The sequence below is a fragment of the Manis javanica genome, chromosome 11, assembly GCF_040802235.1.
Source record: "Manis javanica isolate MJ-LG chromosome 11, MJ_LKY, whole genome shotgun sequence".
Lineage (NCBI taxonomy): Eukaryota > Metazoa > Chordata > Mammalia > Pholidota > Manidae > Manis > Manis javanica.
Genome location: NC_133166.1, coordinates 96,475,184 through 96,495,929, shown reverse-complemented (window position 1 = coordinate 96,495,929; position 20,746 = coordinate 96,475,184). Strand labels below are relative to the sequence as shown.

The following is a 20,746-nucleotide window of genomic DNA, read 5'->3' as shown; positions in this document are numbered from 1 at the left end:
AGGAAGGTGGGGAAAGCAGAGAGAAGCATAGCAAAAATCTTAGTCAAGGAGTACTTGCGTATCAAAAATTCTAAACTACATGAAGAAATTACAACCATGAAAGTCAATATAACCTCTCTGACACTTAATATCAAGGAGAGGAACCTAATGAAGATGGAATAAAAACTGAGGGATGTGTAAGTGATTTTAATCCACTAGCTAAAGGAAATCATAATAGATGTTACAAAAGAAAAATAAATTATGAAATAACTGCAAGAATAATACAGAAATAGAGAAATGATTAAGAAGTTGAACAATGGAAGATTTCTTTAGAAGATGGGAGCCCTCACAGTGAAAGCATCTTGAGGGAGTAGCAAATGGGAAAGGAGGGAGGAAGCTCAAAGAAAAAGTAAAGAAATAGAATGCTATCCTTACTTAAAAAAAAAAAAAAGGACATGAATAATGTGATCCTATTTATGTAAATCTATGTATTTATTTCATAAATATTTCTTGAGTGTAATACATTAGATAACGACCTGAGAGCTAGGAAACATAGAAGTGGACAAGTCCTTGTTCACAGGGAGTTTTTACACAGAGAGGGGAGGGATGGAGACAACAAAATAAACAAAAATTATGTAATGTCAGTAAGTGATGGGAGGAAAAAAGGAGGTTAAGGAGATAGAGTCTGACCGTGGGGGCCCTGAGGGGATCTGACGTATGTTGTCAGGGAAGACCTTTGGGTGGGGTGACACTTGGAACAGAGAACTGAATGAAGTGAGGGAAACTGCAGGCAGTTAGTTCAGTAAGCGACTGGGGAGCAGCAAGTGTGAAAGCCACAGGGCCAGTGTGTACCCGCAACATCCTGGGGGAAACGGCAAGAAATGTTGATGTGGCTGCAGCACAGTAAGCTCAGATGAGAGTGGGAAGAGACCAAGGTCACAGACACATCAGAGAAGGAGCCAGGGGCCAGGTCAGACAGCACCTGGCAGACCAAGGGGAGCATGATGGGGAGCCATTTTAAAGTTTTAAGCAAGGGGTGACATAATCTTATTCTGCTTTAAAAGGAATCCTCTCGATGTCATATGTAAAACTGGAATGGAAGAAAGGTGACTAGTGAGGAGAATCTTATAGTAGCCCTGCCAAGAGGATATGGTGATATGGGTAAGAATGGTAAAGACGGATTTGGTGCGCAGTGGCTGCACTGGGAATATGTTTTCAAGGTAAAGGCAACAAGATCTGCTGGTGGAGTGAAGGTTTAGGTGTCATGCAATATAATGAAGTACTGATCACTGGTTATAAGCTGGTTATTAATAGTGATTACCTCTTGGGTACATGCTATCATGTGATTTATATTTATATTACCTCTTATGCTATTAACATTATTGGAATGTGAATATATGTATATAAAATCAAGAAAAAACAAAGTGATTTTCAATTTTAAAAGATAGTAAAAAAATATACACAGTAAATACCAGGCTGAATAAATATCTAGACATATTGTGGTAAAACTGCAGAATATTAAGAATACAGAGAAATCGGAGAAGTCAGGAGAGGAAAAAATTGGTTCTCTATAAAAGAATGGCAAATAGGCTCTCAGTAGACTTACCATCAACAATGAATTTCAGTTATCCATACTGGAAAGGAAGAAGAAAAACTCTCTATTTGTGATTAGAACTAATAAATGAGTTCAGCAAGGTTAAGAGACAAGGTCAATATATAAAAATAAGTTCTATTTCTATACAGTAGGAATGAACTGAAAATTTAAGGAATTAATTCCATTTATACTAGCATAAAAAGAATAAAATTCTTTGGGATAAATGTAACAATAAAATACTAAAAGGTAGAAAACTGTTGAAAGAAATTAAAGATCTAAATAAATGGAAAGACATGTTTTGTTTGTGGATTAGAAAGTTAACATTATTACTATCTTAATATTAAGATAGCAATATTTTCACATTATCTACAATTTCAACACAATGCCTATCAAAATCCCAGCTGGTTTCTTTGCAGAAATTGACACGCTGATTCTAAAATTCATTTGGAAATTTAAGGGACCCAGGAAAGCCGAACAATTTTAGAAAAGAACAAAGGGAGAGGACCCAGACATCCTGATTCCCAAACTTACTGAAAAACAATAATAATTAAGAGAGCGTGGTACTGACCTAAGTACAGATACACAGATCAATGAAATGGAGTTTAAAGTCCAGAAATAAACCTGCACATTACAGTTAGTTCATTTCCAACAAGATGCCAACACTATTCAATGAGATGAAGAATAGCTTTTTCAACAAATGGTGCTGAAACAATTGGACATACACATACAAAAGAAAAAAGCTGGACTCCTGCCTCAGCCCATACACAAAAATTAACTCAAAATGCATCAAAGACCTATATTAAGAGCTAAAACTATGAAATGCTTAGAAGAATGTGTAAGTATATCTTCATCACCTTATATTAGGCAATGGTTTCTGAGATATGACACCAAAAGCAGAAGCAACCAAAGGGAAAAAAATGAACAGAACTTAAAATTTAAAAGTTGTTCCTCAAAGACCAGCATCAGAAAAGGGAAAAAGACAACCCAAAGAATGGGGAAAATATTTGCAAATCATATCTTTTAATGGACTAGCTTCCAGAATCTATAACGAACCATTACACCTCAACAATAAAAAGACAAATAACACAGTTAAAAAATGGTCAAGGGTTCACAGACACTGATAAGTGACTGGTGGTTGCCACAAGGAGGGGTTAAGTTGGTGTATGTCAAGGATACTTCATTTAAAAAAAAATTGTCAAGGGATTTGAATAGACTTCTCCAAAGAACATATATAAAAATGACCAATCAGTAACTATGCACATGACAATATACTCATCATTGCTAGTCTGTGATGACTAACGCAAATCAAAGTCACAGTGAGATATCACTTTACACCCTCTAGGACAACTGTAATAAAAAAGACGGATAGTACAAGAGTTGGTGAAAATGTGGAAAAATTGGAACCTTTATACACTGCTGGTGAGAATGTGAAATAGTGCCGCCACTTTGTAAAACAATTAAGCAGTTCCTCAAAAAGCTAAACACAGAGTTACAATATGACCCAGAGATCCCATTCCTGGATACACATACTCAAGAGAATTGAAAAAAGAAGTCCACAGAATAACTTGCACACACACAAATGTTCATAGCAGCATTATTCATACTAGCGAAAAATGGAAACTGAAAATGTCTGTTTATTGATGAATGGAGAAATAAATTGCAGTTTATATACATAAAACAGAGTATTATATGGCACTAAGAATAAATGAAGTATTGATACATGCTACATGATAAACCTTAAAAACATAAAGCCAACTGAAAGAAGCCAGTCTTAAAGGATGACATACTGCATAATTCCACTTACATGAAATATCCAGAACAGTCAAATCTACAGAGGCAGAAAATAGATTAATAGTTGCTTAGGCCCAGGGGAGGGGAATGAAAGAATAATGGAGAATAGCTCACAGATATGAAGTTTTTTTGGAGTGATGAAAGTGTTTAAAAATTAATTATGGTGATGGTTTTATAACTCTGTGAATATATGCTAAAAGCCATGGTGTTGGTACAATTTAAATGGGTAAATTGGTATATGAACAACATTTCAATAAAGCCATTAGAAAAAATGAGTGTCAAATACAATGCTGTAATATATTCCATATGGTAAATGAAAGTAAATAAAACAAAATCCAAGAGTAAGGATGGAATAAAAACTAAGATAGTCTACCCACCCATAGTTTTTACTCAAAGTACCTAAAAAAGGAGAGCCGCAAGGATAATGAAACTAGAAGGAAGGCATTAGATTCAAGAAATATCAGTAATCACAGAATTTGGAAAAGACTGTTGATAAATTTAATTCATCGAGTGCAAAAAAGCAGTGACCATTAAAAGGCGTTATTTAACAAGAGAAGAACAAGTTCTAAACACAAACAAGAAGGAAAATTAAGGTAGAGGTGTTCTTGATCAGTGGCAAGGTATAAGGTCTTGCTCAAGAGGGGACTTGAAATACTGAGTAATTCCAGACTATGTTAGATAATTTTAGAATTATAATATACTAAAATTTTATAGGTAACACTAAAGGGAAAGAAACAGCATACAGCTTCCAAATCAGAAAACAAAAAAGTAAGAGAATATAAAGAAAACTATGTCATCATAAGAGAAGGCAGAAAAAGAAGGAAATTAGCAAAAGGAAACTGTATTTGTAAACCAGAACATATTCAGAACTGAACTATGGAAGTTCTACATGTCAAGACTGGGGACATAGCTAAAGCAGGACTTAAGAGATAAATTTGTAGCCTTAAATGAATTTATTAAAACATAAGACTAAAATAAACTAAGTGTTCAACTCAAGTAGCTAAATATAACAGAGATGGCAGGAAGACCATACTAAAGATCAAAATTCAAGGAACCAGAAAACTAAACAAGAAACTAAGCAAAACTAAAAGCTGACTCTAAAAGGACCAACAAACACAAAGAAATATAGAGCAAGACATCAGAAAGCAGAGAAAGCATAAACAAACAATAGTAAGAGAGAAAATGCTCATGTGGAGTAGAGATTTTTCTCAATATAAGTAACTACTATGAACAGTTTCATACCAATATATTGAATACATGTATGAAACGGCTATAGTCCAAACAAATATTACCAAAATTGATTCATGAGAAAAATTTAAAACCTGAAGAAATCAATAACCATTAGATGTATATAATCAGTTAAATCAAGTACAACACCCCAACATACTAGGCTCACACAGCTTTACAGATGAATCTTACTAACTCTTCAAAGAACAAATAACCTCTATGCTTACAAACTGTTTTCTAAGGGCAGCATAACCTTGATGACACAATTGGAAAGGGACAGATATTTGAAAACAATACATGTTCTTTTTTTTTTACTATAGATGCACATTGCTAAAAGTAAATATACTAAATAAAGGAAACATACGAAGTACAGTTAAATTTAATTGAAAAGTATATGAAAAAAATGTAAATTAATGAATAAGTGGGGTTTTCTCTGTGAATGCAAACATAACCATCAAAAAAAACCTGTCAATATTAGTTTACCACATTAACAGAGTAAGGGACAAAAAGCATATAATCTAGGGGCACAAGGGAACTTTATGAATGATGGAAAATATTCTATATCTGGACTATGGTGTTGGTTACATAGTTGTGTACATTTGTCAAGACTCAAAGTGTATGCATAAAATGGATTTATTTTATTATATTAAATCATTTATCATATATTATATGTAAATTACACCTCAGGAAAGTTGGTTGAACAAATACATCTCAGTTGATACAAGGGAAGTGTTTAATAAAATACTTATTCATAAATTACAAGTATTACGGGCATTGTCACCACTGTTATTCAGTATTTTATGATGTTCTAATCTTATAGGATAAAAAAGGATGTGTAAAGTTAGGAAAAAGACAAAACCCTTGTTCCTTGCAAATGATACATTTATCTACATTTTTAAAACTCTGATTGAAACTAGATGAACCATTAGAACTAGTAAGAGTTCAGCAAATAAAAATCAGTGGTGCTCCTAAACACCAGCAATATTCAGTGATAAAATGTAAGCCTGAAATGTTACCATCCACAATAGCTACAAAAAGGTAAGGTATCTAGAACAAATAAAAGATGTATAAAACCTACACAGAGAAATTTAGAAAACACTACTTTTTATTTCTATTTTTATTACATGTTTTTAAACATTTTTCTACATCCATAATAAAACAGCTATTACATCCATTTCCTTAAGCAACACTATTTTCAATGAGGCAAGTGGGCAGCATTCTTGTGACATTCTACATTACAGTGTTTTTAAAACACTACTGAAGGACATGTTGAAAAACCTAACATGAGATATGGTTATAAATGGGAAAACACATATTATAAACATGTATTTCTCTACAAACTAACCTATACATTAAATGCAATTCCACTCAAATCCCAGTAAGATTTTTCATACAGTTTAACAAGTAGATCCTAACAATTCCAATGGAAGAGTAAAGGGCCAAGAATAGGCAACGAAATTTTGAAGAAACTGCAAGATAGCAAGATTTCTTATAAAAATTACAGTCACTTAAGAAGTGATTATACAGTAACGGTGCAGAGACAGCCAAGTCAACTAATAAAATTAAAAAGAGCCCAGAAACAGACTCCAACATATATCACAGTGACATTACAAAGCAGTGGAGAAAAGATGGACTATTCAGTAAATGATGCTAGGACAACTGGCTATCAGTATAGTAGAAATTTCATCCCTTCCTCATAAAACAAAACAAATTCAGATGGTTTCAAGAGCTAAACATCACAACCAAAATCAAGATGGCGGTGTGAGGGCTGAGACAGAGAACTCCTCCCCAAACCAGTAGTAAGAAAATGTAGTTAATTGATACAACCCAAAAACAGCAACAAGAAAGAAGACTGAACTGCACACAGACCTCACGAACAGAGCAGACCTCGCGGAAGAGGGTAATGAATGAAAGTCTCCGTCCGGCGGGACCCAGGCCCTTCCCCCACTCACGGGCTCACGGGCTCATGGGCTCACGGGCGGGAGGAAGAGAAGCTGAGCGGGGGAGGGGGTGGAGGCCTGGGACTGCTGAGCACCCAGCCCTGGGTTCCGCTCTGTGAGCAGAAACTTACTGTGTGGTGCTCTGGACATTGGGGAGCTGGGACAGGCAGAGCACTTGATAGAGTGAGAGTCTGGCCATTTGCGGAGGACACGGATCCACACCCAGCCACTCGGGAACAAGGGAAAGGCGGGCAGGCGGTCTGAAAGGCTTCCTAAGCAGCAAGAGGGCTGCTGAAGGGGTGGGGTTTGGGTGGAGCTCACTGCGCGGGGGAGGGGAGAGCTGTGCAAGGTTGTCTGGGGCCTCTGCCCAGCTGGTTGGGAACTCTGGGGAGCTTCAGGCGCCCCATTCCCCTGGTTGCCTGCTCAGCTCCAAGGCCCACCGACCAGCCCCCGCCCCCACTGAGACAGGCAGCCTACTGCGCCTTCCTCCTGGCCTGCCGAGGACCTGCAGTCACTATGCTGACATCAGGCCAGCCAGAGAGAGACACGCCTACAACAACAAGAGGGGCAAAGCACAGAGGCTTACACCTGTGTGCTAGGCCCACTGGCTCTGACACCGGAGACAGGCACGCAGACGGCAATGAGGAAACAGAACTTTCCTCCCCGCAGGCACCAGTTCCAATTCCCTATGGTCCCCAGCCTCACGCTAGGGGCTGAGCAGCTCCAGAGACTGGAGCTTTCACAGAAATATGAAAGGTCAAAAGAACATGGGTCAGACCAAAATCTCAGAAACCCCACAAAAAGGAGCAAATGAAACTGAACTCACCAATCTGCCTGAAAGAAAGTTCAAAATAAAAATCATAAACACGCTTATGGAGATACAGAAAAATACTCAAGAACTCAGGAACGAATTTAAGTCAAGAGATTAAATCATTTAGAAATTCCATGTCTGAAATGAAACATACACTGGAGGGATTTAAAAGCAGATTATATGTAGTAGAAGAGATGGTAAATGGAACAGAAATTAGAGAAGAGGAATACAAAGAAGCTGAGGCACAGAGAGAAAAAAGAATCCCTAAAAATGAAAGAATATTTAGAGAATTGTGTGACCAATCCAAACAGAACAATATTCGCATTATAGGAGTAGCAGAAGAAGAGAGAAAGGGATAGAAAGTGTCAATGAGGAGGTAATTGCTGAAAACTTCCCCAGTCTGGAGAAGGAGATAGTCTCTCAAGCCATGGAAGTGCACAGATCTCCCAACACAAGGGACCCAAGGAACACAACATGAAGACATAGAATAATTAAAATGGCAAAGAGCAAGGATAAAGACAGACTTTTAAAAGCAGCTAGAGAGAGAAAAAAGATCAAATATAAAGGAATAGCCATCAGGCTATCATCATCAGACTTCTCAACAGAAACCTTACAGGCCATAAGGGAGTGGCAAGATATATTTAATGCAATGAAGCAAAAGGGACTTGAACCAAGGATACTCTACCAGGCAAGGTTATCACTTAAATTTGAAGGAGGGATTAAACAATTTTCAGATAAGAAAAAATAGAGAGAATTTACCTCCCACAAACCATCTCTACAGTGCATTTTGGAGGGACTCCTGTAGATGGAAGTATTCCTAAAGCTAAATAGATGTCACCAAAGGGATACACAAAGAGTACAGAATATGATTCATAACATACAAAGAATGGAGGAGGAAGAAAGGAGGGGAAAAAAAAGAACCTTTAGGATGTTTTAGCAATAGCACATGAAGTGAGTTAAATTAGACTGTTAGATAGTAAGGGAATTACCCTTGAACCTTTGGTAACCAGGTATCTAATGCCTGCAATGGCAATAAGTACATACCTATCAATAATACCCCTAAATGTAAATGGTCTGAATGCACAAATCAAAATACATAGAGTCACTGAATGGATAAAAATACAAGAGCAAGACCCATCTATACGCTGCCTACAAGAGGCTCACTTTAAACCCAAAGATATACAAGGACTAAAAGTGAAGGGGTGGAAAAAGATATTTCATGCAACTAACAGGGAGAAAAAAGCAGGAGGTGCAGTACTTATATCAGACAAAATAGACTTCAAAGCAAACAAAGTCAAAAGAGACAAAGAAAGACATTACATAATGATAAAGGGGTAAATCCAACAAGATGATATAACCATTATAAATACCTATGCACCCAACACAGGAGCACTTACATATGTGAAACAAATACCAACAGAATTAAAATGGGAAATAGAATGCAATACATTCATTCTAGGAAACTTCAACACTCCACTGACTCCAAAGGTTAGATCAACCACAGAGAAAATAAGTAAGGAGACAGAGGTACTGAACAACACTTTAGAATAGATGGACCTAACAGACATCTGTAGAACTCTACACACAAAAGCAGCACAATACATTCTTCTTAAGAGCACATGGAACATTTTCAAGAATAGATCATATACTAGGCTACAAAAGAGCCTCAGTAAATTCAAAAAGATTGAAATTGTACCAACCAGCATCTCAGACCACAAAGGTATGCAACTAGAAATAAATTATGCAAAAAAACCCAAAATAATCCCACAAATACATGGAGGCTTCACAACATGCTCCTAAATAACCAATGGATCAATGACCAAATAAAGATAGAGATCAAGCAATATATGGAGACAAATGACACAATAATTGAACACCCCAAAATCTGTGGGATGCAGAGAAGGCAGTGCTAAGAGGAAAGTATATTGCAATACAGGCCTACCTCAGGAAAGAAGGACAATCCCATATGAACAGTCTAAACAGACAATTAACGAAACTAGAAAAAGAACAACAAATGAGGCCCAAAGTCAGTAGAAGGAGGGAAATATAGATTAGAGGAGAAATAAATAAAATCAAGAAAAAATAAAACAATAGGAAGAATCAATGAAAGCAACAGCTGGTTCTTCAAGAAAATAAACAAAATAGATAAAACCCTAGCCAGACTTACCAAGAAAAAAAGAGAGTTTAAACACATAAACAGAATCAGAAATGAGAATGGAAAAATCACTACAGACACCACAGAAATACAAAGAATTATGAGAGAATACTATGAAAAATTATATTGTAAGAAACTGGATAACCTAGAAAAAATGGACATTTTCTAGAAAAATACAACCTTCCAAGGCTGACCAAGGAAGAAACACAAAATCTGAACAGACCAATTACCAGCAACGAAATTGAACTGGTAATCAAAAAACTACCTAAGAACAAAATCCCTTGACCAGATGGTTTCACCACTGAATTTTATCTAACATTCAGTGAAGACCTAATACCCACCCCCTCCTTAAAGTTTTCCAAAGAGTAGAAGAAGAGGGAATAGTTCCAAACTCATTCTATGAGGCCAACATAACTCTAATACTAAAACCAGGCAAAGACACCACAAAAAAAAATTACAGACTAATATCCCTGATGAACATAGATGCAAAAATACTCAACAAAATATTAGGAAACTGAATTCAAAAATACATCAAAAAGATCATCCATCATGATCAAGTAAGACTATTCCAGGGATGTAAGGATGGTACAATATTCGAAAATCCATCAACGTCATCTACCACATCAACAAAAAGGACAAAAACCACATGATCATCTCCATAGATGCGGAAAAAGCATTTGACAAAACTCAACATCCATTCATGTTAAAAACTCTCAACAAAATGGGTATAGAGGGCAAGTACCTCAACATAATAAAGGCCACATATAACAAACCCACAGTCAACATCATACTTAACAGGGAGAAGCTGGAAGCTTTTCCTTTAAGATCGTGAACAAGAAAAGGATGCCCACTTTCCCCACTTCTTTTTAACATAGTTCTGGAGGTCAGAACACAAAGAAATAAAAGGCACCCAGATTGGTAAGGAAGAAGTCAAACTGTCGTCCCTGTTTGCAGATAAGAAGATATTGTACATAAAAAACCCTAAAGAATCCACTCCAAAACTACTAGATCTAATATCCAAATTCAGCAAAGTTGCAGGATACAAAATTAATACACAGAAATCTGTGGCATTCCTATACACTAACAATGAACTAGCAGAGAGAGAAATCAGGAAAACAATTCCATTCACAATGGCATCAATAAGAATAAAATACCTAGGAATAAACCTAACCAAGGAAGTGAAAGACCTACACTCTGAAAACTACAAGACAGTCAGGAGAGAAATTAAAGAAGATACCAATAAATGGAAACACATCTGGTGCTTATGGATAGGAAGAATTAATATTGTCAAACTGGCCATCCTGACTAAAGCAATCTACAGATTTAATGCAATTCCTATCAAAATACCAATAGCATTCTTCAACGAACTAGAGAAAAATCGTTCTAAAATTCATATGGAACCACAAAAGACCTCGAATAGCCAAAGCAATCCTGAGAAGGAAGAATAAAGGTGGGGGGATTATGCTCCCTGACTTCATGCTCTACTACAAAGCTACAGTAATCAAGACAATTTGATACTGGCACAAGAACAGACCCAAAAACCAATGGAACAGACTAGAGAGCCCTGATATAAATAAACCCAATCATGTATGGTCAATTAATGTATGATAAAGGAGCCATGGCCATACAGTGAGGAAATGACAGCCTCTTCAACAGCTAGTGTTGGCAAAACGGGACAGCTACATGCAAGAGAATGAAACTGGATTACTGTTTAACCCCATACACAAAAGTAAACTCGAAATGTATTAAAGACTTGAATGTAAGCCGTGAAATCATAAAACTCTTAAAAGACAACATAGGCAAACATCTCCTGAATATAAACATAAGCAACTTCTTCCTGAATGCTTCTCCTTGAGCAAGGGAAACAGAAGCAAAAATGAAATCATGGGACTACATCAAACTAAAAATTTTCTCTATGGCAAAGGACACCATCAACAGAACAAAAAAGCATCCTACAGTATGGGAGAATATATTCATAAATGACAGATCTGACAAGGGGTTAACATCCAAAATATATGAAGAACTTATATGCCTCAACACCCAAAAAGCAAATAACCTGATTAACAAATTGGCAGGGGATATGAAGAGACAGTTCTCCAAAGAAGAAATTCAGATGGCCAACAGACACATGAAAAGATGCTCCACATTACTAATCATCAGCGAAATGCAGATTAAAACCACAATGAGATATCACCTCTCGCCAGTTAGGATAGCCAGCATCAAAAAGACTTAGAACAACAAAAGCTGGAGAGGATGCAGAGAAGGTGAACCCACCTACACCGCTGGTGGGAATGTAAGCTAGTTCAACCATTGTGGAAAGCAATATGGAGGTTCCTCAAAAAACTAAAAATAGAAATACCATTTGACCTGGGAATTCTGCTCCTAGGAATTTACCCAAAGAAAGCAAGATATCAGATTCAAAAATACAAATGGACCCCTATGTTTTCTGCTGCACTATTTACAACAGCCAAGATATGGAAGCAACCTGTGTCCATCAGTAGATGAATGGATAAAGATGTGGTATATGTACACAATGGAATACTATTCAGCCATGAGAAGAAAACAAATCCTACCATTTGCAACAACATGGATGGAACTAGAGGGTATTATGCTCAGTGAAATAAGCCAGGCAGAGAAAGACAAGTAAGAAATGATTTCCCTCATTTGTGAGTATAACAACGAAGCAAAACTGAAGGAACAAAACAGCTTCAGACACACAGACTCCAAGAAGGGACTCGGGGTTACCAAAGAAAAGGGGGTGGGGAAGGGCAGGTGGGGAGGGAGGGAGAAGGGGATTGAGGGGTATCATGTTGGTACACATGGTATGGGGGGACGTCATGGGGAAGACAGTGTAGCACAGAGAAGACAAGTAGTTTTTCTGTGGCATCTTACTACACTGATGGACAGTGATTGCAATGGGGTATTGGGGGGGACTTGATAATATGGGGAATGTAGTAACCATAATGGTTTTCATGTGAAACCTTCATAAGAGTGTTTATCAGTGATACCTTAATAAAAAAAAAGGCATAACAAACATGCATATCTCTTAAGTTCAACATTGTATTTTTATTAGATTTTGTAAAGCATGAGAAACAATAAAGGTTATTGCACTAGGAGTGACACCATGAGTGCTTAAATAGTAGAATGTTGGCTATACTGCAAAGAATGGATAGTATAATAACAGTTAGAGATGGGAGTGCTAAAAACAGGAGTGAGATATTGGGAAAGTATTACAACAGTCTAGGTCAGGAGACAGCTTTATAGAAGTCCAGATTCCTGGGTCCCACTACTGTAGTAGCAGGTTTAGGTCTGGGCCAGTAGGTTTACAGTTAATTCTCATAATCCTAAATGAAGAGCTAAATACAGATGTCTGGTAGTGAGTTAGAGCATCAAAGGGAAGAACCTCAGTGTGACACCTTTAAAAGAATATAAAAAACTCATAAAAATTATAAGCTGATGCTTCATTTTTACCACAAATGAATACTGTCTCACCTGGATCAGGGTCATATTTTAGGTCCAGTGGATATACAACAGGATGGTACTGCTTCTAAACAAAATTAAAATTAAAAGAGATTTAACCACTTAATGACTCATATGAACATTTCCTTCAATCAATATAAGCAAATACACTATTAGTCAGTAGTACTACTTTTTTGAAACAACACACACAGATACTAAAATATGAAGGGAAACGAAAGGAGAAAAGATCAAACTAACTCCGATTATAGCTTTTATAGTACTGCCACCTACTGCGTACACTAAGAAATAGCACCATAAAAATCTGTAGGAAAGCAAATTAAAAAACAGACTGAATTTTCTGTTTATAAAGTACAGTCTCCAAATTATGAATGGAATGTTTTTCAGAAGTTCATTTTAAGACAAGTGTTTGGAACTCAGAACTCATATTCCCACAGAAACTCTGATTTGGAAAGTGGCTAGGCCACTATCATGTGAGTACTCTAAAGCCTACATACCCTGTAATACACTGTAAGCACCAGGACTATAGTAAGCAGCAGAACTATAGGAACAGGATCCAGAATTCAGGCAAAAAAGAAATAGGAAAATGATGCTCCTTACTCTTGCCCAAAACTTGCAAAAGCCAAAACGTTTTTTAAAAAGCTATCTTTGGAGAATGAAACTGGATTATTGTCTAAACCCATACACAAAAGTAAAGTCAAAATGGATCAAAGACCTGAATGTAAGTAATGAAACCATAAAACTCTTAGAAGAAAACATAGGCAAAAATCTCTTAAATATAAACATGAGCAACTTTTTCATGAACGCATCTCCTCGGGCAAGGGAAACAAAATAAAAAATGAACAAATGGGACTACATGATGCTAAAAAGCTTCTGTACAGCAAAGGACACTATCAACTATCAGCAGAACAAAAAGGCATCCTACAGTAGGGAAGAATATATCTGTAAATGACATATCTGACAAGGGGTTAACATCCAAAATATATAAAGAACTCACACGCCTTAACACCTAAAAAGCAAATAACCCTATTAAAAAATGGGTGGAGGATATGAACAGACACTTCTCCAATAAATTCAGATGGCCAACAGACACATGAAAAGATGCTCCACATGGCTAGTCATCAGATAAATGCAAATTAAAACCACAATGAGATATCACCTCACACCAGTAAGGATCGCCACCATCCAAAAGACAAACAACAACAAATGTTGTCGAGGTTGCGGAGAAAGGGGAACCCTGCTACACTGCTGGTGGGAATGTAAATTAGTTCAACCATTGTGGAAAGCAGTTTGGAGGTTCCTCAAAAAGCTCAAAATAGAAATACCATTTGACCCAGGAATTCCACTCCTAGGAACTTACCCTAAGAATGCAGCAGCCCAGTTTTAAAAAGACAGATGCACCCCTTTGTTTATCGCAGCACTATTTACAATAGCCAAGAAATGGAAGCGACCTAAGTGTCCATCAGTAGATGAATGGATAAAGAAGATGTGGTACATATACACAATGGAATATTATTCAGCCATAAGAAGAAAACAAATCCTACCATTTGCAACAACATGGATGGAGCTAGAGGGTATTATGCTCAGTGAAATAAGCCAGGCGGAGAAAGACAAGTAAGTACCAAATGATTTCCCTCATATGTGGAGTCTAAGAACAACGGAAAACTGAAGGAACAAAACAGCAACAGACTCACAGAACCCAAGAATGGACTAACAGTTACCAAAGGGAAAGGGACTGCGGAGGATGGGTGGGAAGGATGGGATAAGGGGATGGTGGAAGAAAGGGGGCACTACGATTAGCATGTCTATTTTGCAGGGGGGCACGGGGAAGGCTGTACAACACAGAGAAGACAAGTAGTGATTCTACAGCATCTTACTACACTGATGGACAGTGACTGTAATGGGGTTTGTCAGGGGGATTTGGTGAAGGGGGGAGCCTAGAAAACATAATGTTCTTCATGTAACTGTAGATTAATGATAACAAAATAAAAAATTAAAATAAAAAAATAAAATAAAATAAAAATAAAAATAAATACCCACCTTTACTGCCTAAAACAATAATTGAAAGGAAAGAACCTGAAGAATTTATATGTGGGAGTGTGCTAATAAAAACTAAGGACAAACAACACAGCATCATCTAAAGCAACATGGTTTCTCACTCCATAGGCAATGTCACTCCAAGCAAACCTACTCCTGCCCCATCATGATTTCTGAAGCAAAACAAATTACACACAATTCACAAAGCAAACTTAGTTGTTATGAACAGGTAGTTGATCTGTGTCATCAATTTAACTAGAGGGTTTTCCAAAATATATCAACAAATACCAGTGTGACAAATACAAATAACAAATAGTAAGAAAAGGCTTAAAAGTAAATTTCTTTTTCCTTTCTGGTTTCAGAATTATAAAGTCACTATCATTCTATCATCTTTAAATTCTACTTTAATAACAGCTGTATTCAAAACTGAGTGTGACTTAGAACAGGAAAAAATCTTACAAGAGACCAACAGTAGTAACTGAAGCAGGAAAGATAAAAAACCAAAATGTCATTTAGCTCCACATGAATCTTACAATTTTTTTATTGCAGTAAAATAAACACATAAAATTTACTATTTTTAAGAAAGGTAAATCATCTTACCAGAATTTCTTGTTTTGCTTTTATTATTTTGATGACACATTCAAGAATCTTTCTGGGATACTGCGTATGTTTTGTGGCCAAATCTACTATGGTTTCATCAAACTGATCTTCAAGTACTTTGATATCTGAATCTATTTCAAGGGAGAAAAAGCAAAAAAGTCCATAAAACACACTGTTTATATTCTAGATGGAAATGTAAGTAAACTAAATTTAGAAAACATAAAATAATTAAGGAAAATTACAGCAAGATAATTGTCCCCACTTTGGTAACTGATTCATTTACTAATGTAACAACCAATTACTGAACGCCTATGGGAATTCAGGCCTAAATGAGAGGAAGACGAAGATGAATATAACATGATGCCTGCTCTCCTAGAGGTCAAGGTTCACTGGAAGAAACAGACAGAAAACTGCAGTAATTTGATAAGTACAGCAAAGATATGAAAGAAATAATGGACACAGAATGATGAAACACTAACTGCCTGGGCAATTTAAGACTTTAAAGTGAAAGCAACATTTGAACTGGGCCTTGAAATGAAGTGTAAATCCATTAGATAAAAAATGGTTGGGAAGATGTGGTACATATACATGATGGAATATTACACAGCCATAAAAAATAGATCCTGCTATTTGCAACAACATGGATGGATGTAGGGCGTATTATGCTAAATGTAATAAGCCAGGCAGAGAAAGATAAATACCATATGATTTCACTTATTTGTGGAATATAAAAACAAAATAAAACAAAATGAACAAAATAGCAGTAGACTCATGATAAAAACTCTCAACACAATGGGTATAGAGGGCAAGTACCTCAACATAATAAAGACCATATATGACAAACCCACAGCCAACATCATACTTAACAGGGAGATGCTGAAAGCTTTTCTTTTAAGATCAGGAACAAGATAAGGATGCCCACTCTCCCCACTTTTATGCAACATAGTTCTGGAGGTCCTAGCCATGGCAATCAGACAACACAAAGAAATAGAAGGCATCCAGATGGCTAAGAAATAAGTTAAACTGTCACTGTTTGCAGATGACATGATATTGTACATAAAAAACCCTAAAGAATCCATTCCAAAACTACTAGAATATCTGAATTCAGCAAAGTTGCAGGATACAAAAATAACACACAGAAATCTGTGGCATTCCTATACACTAACAATGAACTAGCAGAAAGAGAAATTAGGAAAACAATTCCATTCACAATTGCATCAAAAAGAATAAAATACCTAGGAATAAGCCTAACCAAGGAAGTGAAAGACCTATACCCTGAAAACTACAAGACACTCTTAAGAGAAATTAAAGAGGACACTAATAAATGGAAATTCATCCCATGCTCTTGGGTAGGAAAAATATTGTCAAAATGGTCATCTTGCCTAAAGTAAAATATAGATTCAAGGCAATCCCTATGAAAATACCAATAGCATTCTTCAACAAACTGGAACAAATCGTTCTAAAATTCACAAGGAACCACAAAAGACCCTGAATAACCAAAGCAATCTTGAGAAGGAAGAATAAAGCAAGGGGGATTATGCTCCCCAACTTCAAGCTCTACTACAAAGCCACAGTAATCAAGACAATTTGGTACTGGCACAAGAACAGACCCACAGACCAGTGGACCAGAATAGAGAATCCAGATATAAACCCAACCATATATGGTCAATTAATATATGATAAAAGAGCCATGGACATACAATGGGGAATGACAGTCTCTTCAACAACTGGTGTTGGCAAAACTGGACAGCTACATGTAAGAGAATGAAACTGGATCACTGTCTAACCCCACACACAAAAGTAAACTCGAAATGGATCAAAGACCTGAATGTATGTCATGAAACCATAAAACTGTTAGAAGAAAACATAGGCAAAACTCTCTTGAATATAAACACAAGCAACTTTTTCATGAACATATTTCCCCGGGCAAGGGAAACAAAAGCAAAAATGACCAAGTGGGGCTATATCAAACTAAAAAGCCTCTGTACAGCAAAGGACACCACCAGTAGAACAAAAAGGCATCCTACAGTATGGGAGAATATATTCATAAATGACACATCCGATAAGGGGTTGATATCCAAAAAAAGAGCTCATGTGCAACAACCAAAAAGCAAATGACCCAATGAAAAAATGGGCAGAGGATCTGAACAGATACTTCTTCAAAGAAGAAATTCAGATGGCTAACAAGCACATGAAAAGATGCTTCACATCGCTAATCATCAGAGAAATGCAAATTAAAACCGCAATGAGGTATCACTTCATACCAGTTAGGATGGCCACCACCCAAAAGGCAAACAACAACAAATGTTGGCGAGGATGTGGAGAAAGGGGAACCCTGCTACACTGCTGGTGGGAATGTAAATTAGATCAAACATTGCGGAAAGCAGTATGGAGGTTCCTCAAAAAACTAAAAATAGAAATACGATTTGACCCAGGTATCCCACCCCTTGGAATTTACCCAAATAATACAACTTCTCAGATTCAAAAAGACATATGCACGCCCTATGTTTATCGCAGCACTTTTTACAATAGCCAAGATATGGAAGCAACCTAAGTGTCCATCAGTAGATGAATGGATAAAGAAGATGTGGTACATATACACAATGGAATATTACTCAGCCATAAGAAAGAAACAAATCCTACCATTTGCAACAACATGGATGGAGCTGGAGGAATTACGCTCAGTGAAATAAGCCAGGTGGAGAAAGACAAATGCCAAATGATTTCCCTCATTTGTGGAGTATAACAGTGAAGCAAAACTGAAGGAATAAAATAGCAGCAGACTCAGGACTCCAAGAAGGAACTAGTGGTTACCAAAGGGGAGGGGTGTGGGAGGGCAGTTGGGGAGGGAGGGAGGGAGAAGGGGATTGAGGGGTATTATGTTTAGTACACATGGTGTTGGGGATCACGGGGAGGACAGTGTAGCACAGAGAAGGCACATAGTGGATCTGTTGTATCTTGCTTCACTGATGGACAGTGACTGCATTGGGGTATGGGTGGGGACTTGATAAGGTAATATAGGTAAGTATAGTAACCACACTGTTTTTTCATGTGAAACCTTCATAAGAGTGTATATTAATCATAGCTTAATAAAAAAAAAGAATATAATAAAAAAAAAAGTACACCATAAGAATAGACTCACAGACAGAGAATGGACTGGTGGTTACTATGGGGAAGGGGGGATAAAGCACAATAAAAATCCTCAATCATAATGCAGGTTGGTCATGGGGATAATAGTACAACATGGAGCATATAGCCAATGATTCTGTAACATCTTCCTATGTTGACAGATACTAACTTTACTAGTTGGGGTAAGGACTTAATAATACGGATAACTGTTGAACCACTGTGTTGTATACTTGAAACTAATATAAGACTGTATTTAAAAAAATACAGCATATGGAACATAGTCAATATATCTTTGTATGATGACAGTAACTGCACTCACCATGGTGAACATTTAGTAATGTATATAACTGTCAATTACTGTGTTGTACATCTGAAACCAATTAATATTAACCATACTTCAATAAAAAAATATATAATAAAGAATACTATTGAAATAACTTTGGTGACAGATGATGGCTGCTATTATTGTGGTATATTATTGCAGTCATACCAATTTTTTTAGAATGTTACTATATTGCACGATTTTAGATAAAGAACTATGTCGGTATAATTAAAGCCTCTGCCTTTTATCTGCTTTCTTATTTACAACAAAGCAAGTGAATTCCCTTGGCAGTTTAAGTCTTCAAACCTTTATCTTCTAATTCACTTTATCATCCATTAAATAAGGTACAATAGGTTAAGCGAAGTTCCTTTTTTTCTGTAAGGTAATTAAAAGTTCTAACTAAACACTTTCTAAAAAAGTACAGATTCTAAGATCATTACACAACTAAACAATCTTCTTCCAAAAACTACCAAGAGTCTCCTGAAATATGTCTCTGTTCTTCCCCTGCTCGCAAGGAAAGAATAAAAACCAACGTATACAATAAAAAGAAAAAAAACAACGTATACAAATTTGGAATATAGAATCATAACCCAGGGAATGTTTCTTCATTCGTCTTCCACTTAACCTTTATTATTTGCATTGTGATGATTCAGTCACAACCGTGCTGCATTATAAGCTTCTAAACTTTTCCTACATACAGATTGTATACTCTCTTGACAGGCACCAAACCCCTCAATTTGTTGTTTTTCCCCAGAAAACCATCTTTTTCAAAGCTTTGCAAAATATTTCAGAAAAGGAGAAATGCATTATGAAGGCCACTGTGTGATCTTAGCGGAGATTATAATCAAGACAGCTTATCTACTTTAGACGTAGGAAAAATGTTTTCTATCTCTTTACAAGATGTTGTAAAACAGGCAAGAGGAAAAACCAAAAGACTACTCTTGACAGACTTCCAGAATTACCCTCTAATGGAGAATTCCTCAGACTCTGTCTGCAATAGGGGAGCCACTAGCCACTTTGTGACTATTTTGGTCTTAAATAAAGTAAGACTAGTCCGAAAGGCAGTGAGCTGTTAGCTTGACACACCAGATTTGTAAAGCTTAAAACAAAAGAACGTAAAATACCTCACTCATTTTTTTATTATTACAAGCTAGAACGGTATTTTAGATACAGTGGGTTAAGTAAAATATTATTAAAGCTAATTCCACCGTTTCTCTTTTATTTTAATTTCAAGTTAACATACGGAGCTCGCCTTTTCTGTTTCCGGACAACCCTAGTCTAAGTAATTAATACCCAGCTGACACTAGTACCCACTTCGTTCTCGGGCTATTTCTGCGGGAGCTTGGGCCACCGCTAACCCTGCCCTCCTGAGTCTTGACACCTGGGTGTGCGGTAAGCGGGCGAGAAGAGACGGCGACTGGGCCCGTACCCATGCGCACCTCGCGGCGCGAGCTCCCGAATCTCCTCTGGCAGCGCGTCCCCGAGATTTTGCACGAAGCCGCCGCACAGCTCCAGCATGTCCGTCACGGCCCGCTTCGAGGTGCAGGGCACCCGGACGGCCTCTTGGAGGGGGCCGGAGACCGAGGCCCGGACGTCAGTCCCGGCTACTCTTCCCACGGCCCGCGGCGGGGATAGGGCCACCAGCTCCGGAGCTGCCGCCATTTTCTCAGTTTGAACTGTGGGC

At 37.1% G+C, this 20,746-nt stretch overlaps 1 protein-coding gene and 1 long non-coding RNA gene across 2 annotated transcripts in view; both read right to left on the bottom strand.

The window, feature by feature from the left end:
* Positions 1-20,733, bottom strand: part of LOC108391303 (NSL1 component of MIS12 kinetochore complex) — a 46,315-nt gene extending 25,582 nt beyond the window's left edge. The window contains exons 1-3 of the mRNA XM_073216962.1: positions 20,502-20,733; positions 15,612-15,742; positions 12,990-13,044 (exon numbers count right to left, since the gene is read on the bottom strand). Coding sequence (XP_073073063.1) covers positions 12,990-13,044; positions 15,612-15,742; positions 20,502-20,724 — 409 coding nt within the window. The 5' untranslated portion in view covers positions 20,725-20,733. The remainder of the gene's footprint in view (positions 1-12,989; positions 13,045-15,611; positions 15,743-20,501) is intronic.
* LOC140844478 (uncharacterized) overlaps positions 1-20,746 on the bottom strand; it is a 242,596-nt gene that overhangs the window by 24,197 nt on the left and 197,653 nt on the right. The window lies entirely within an intron of this gene.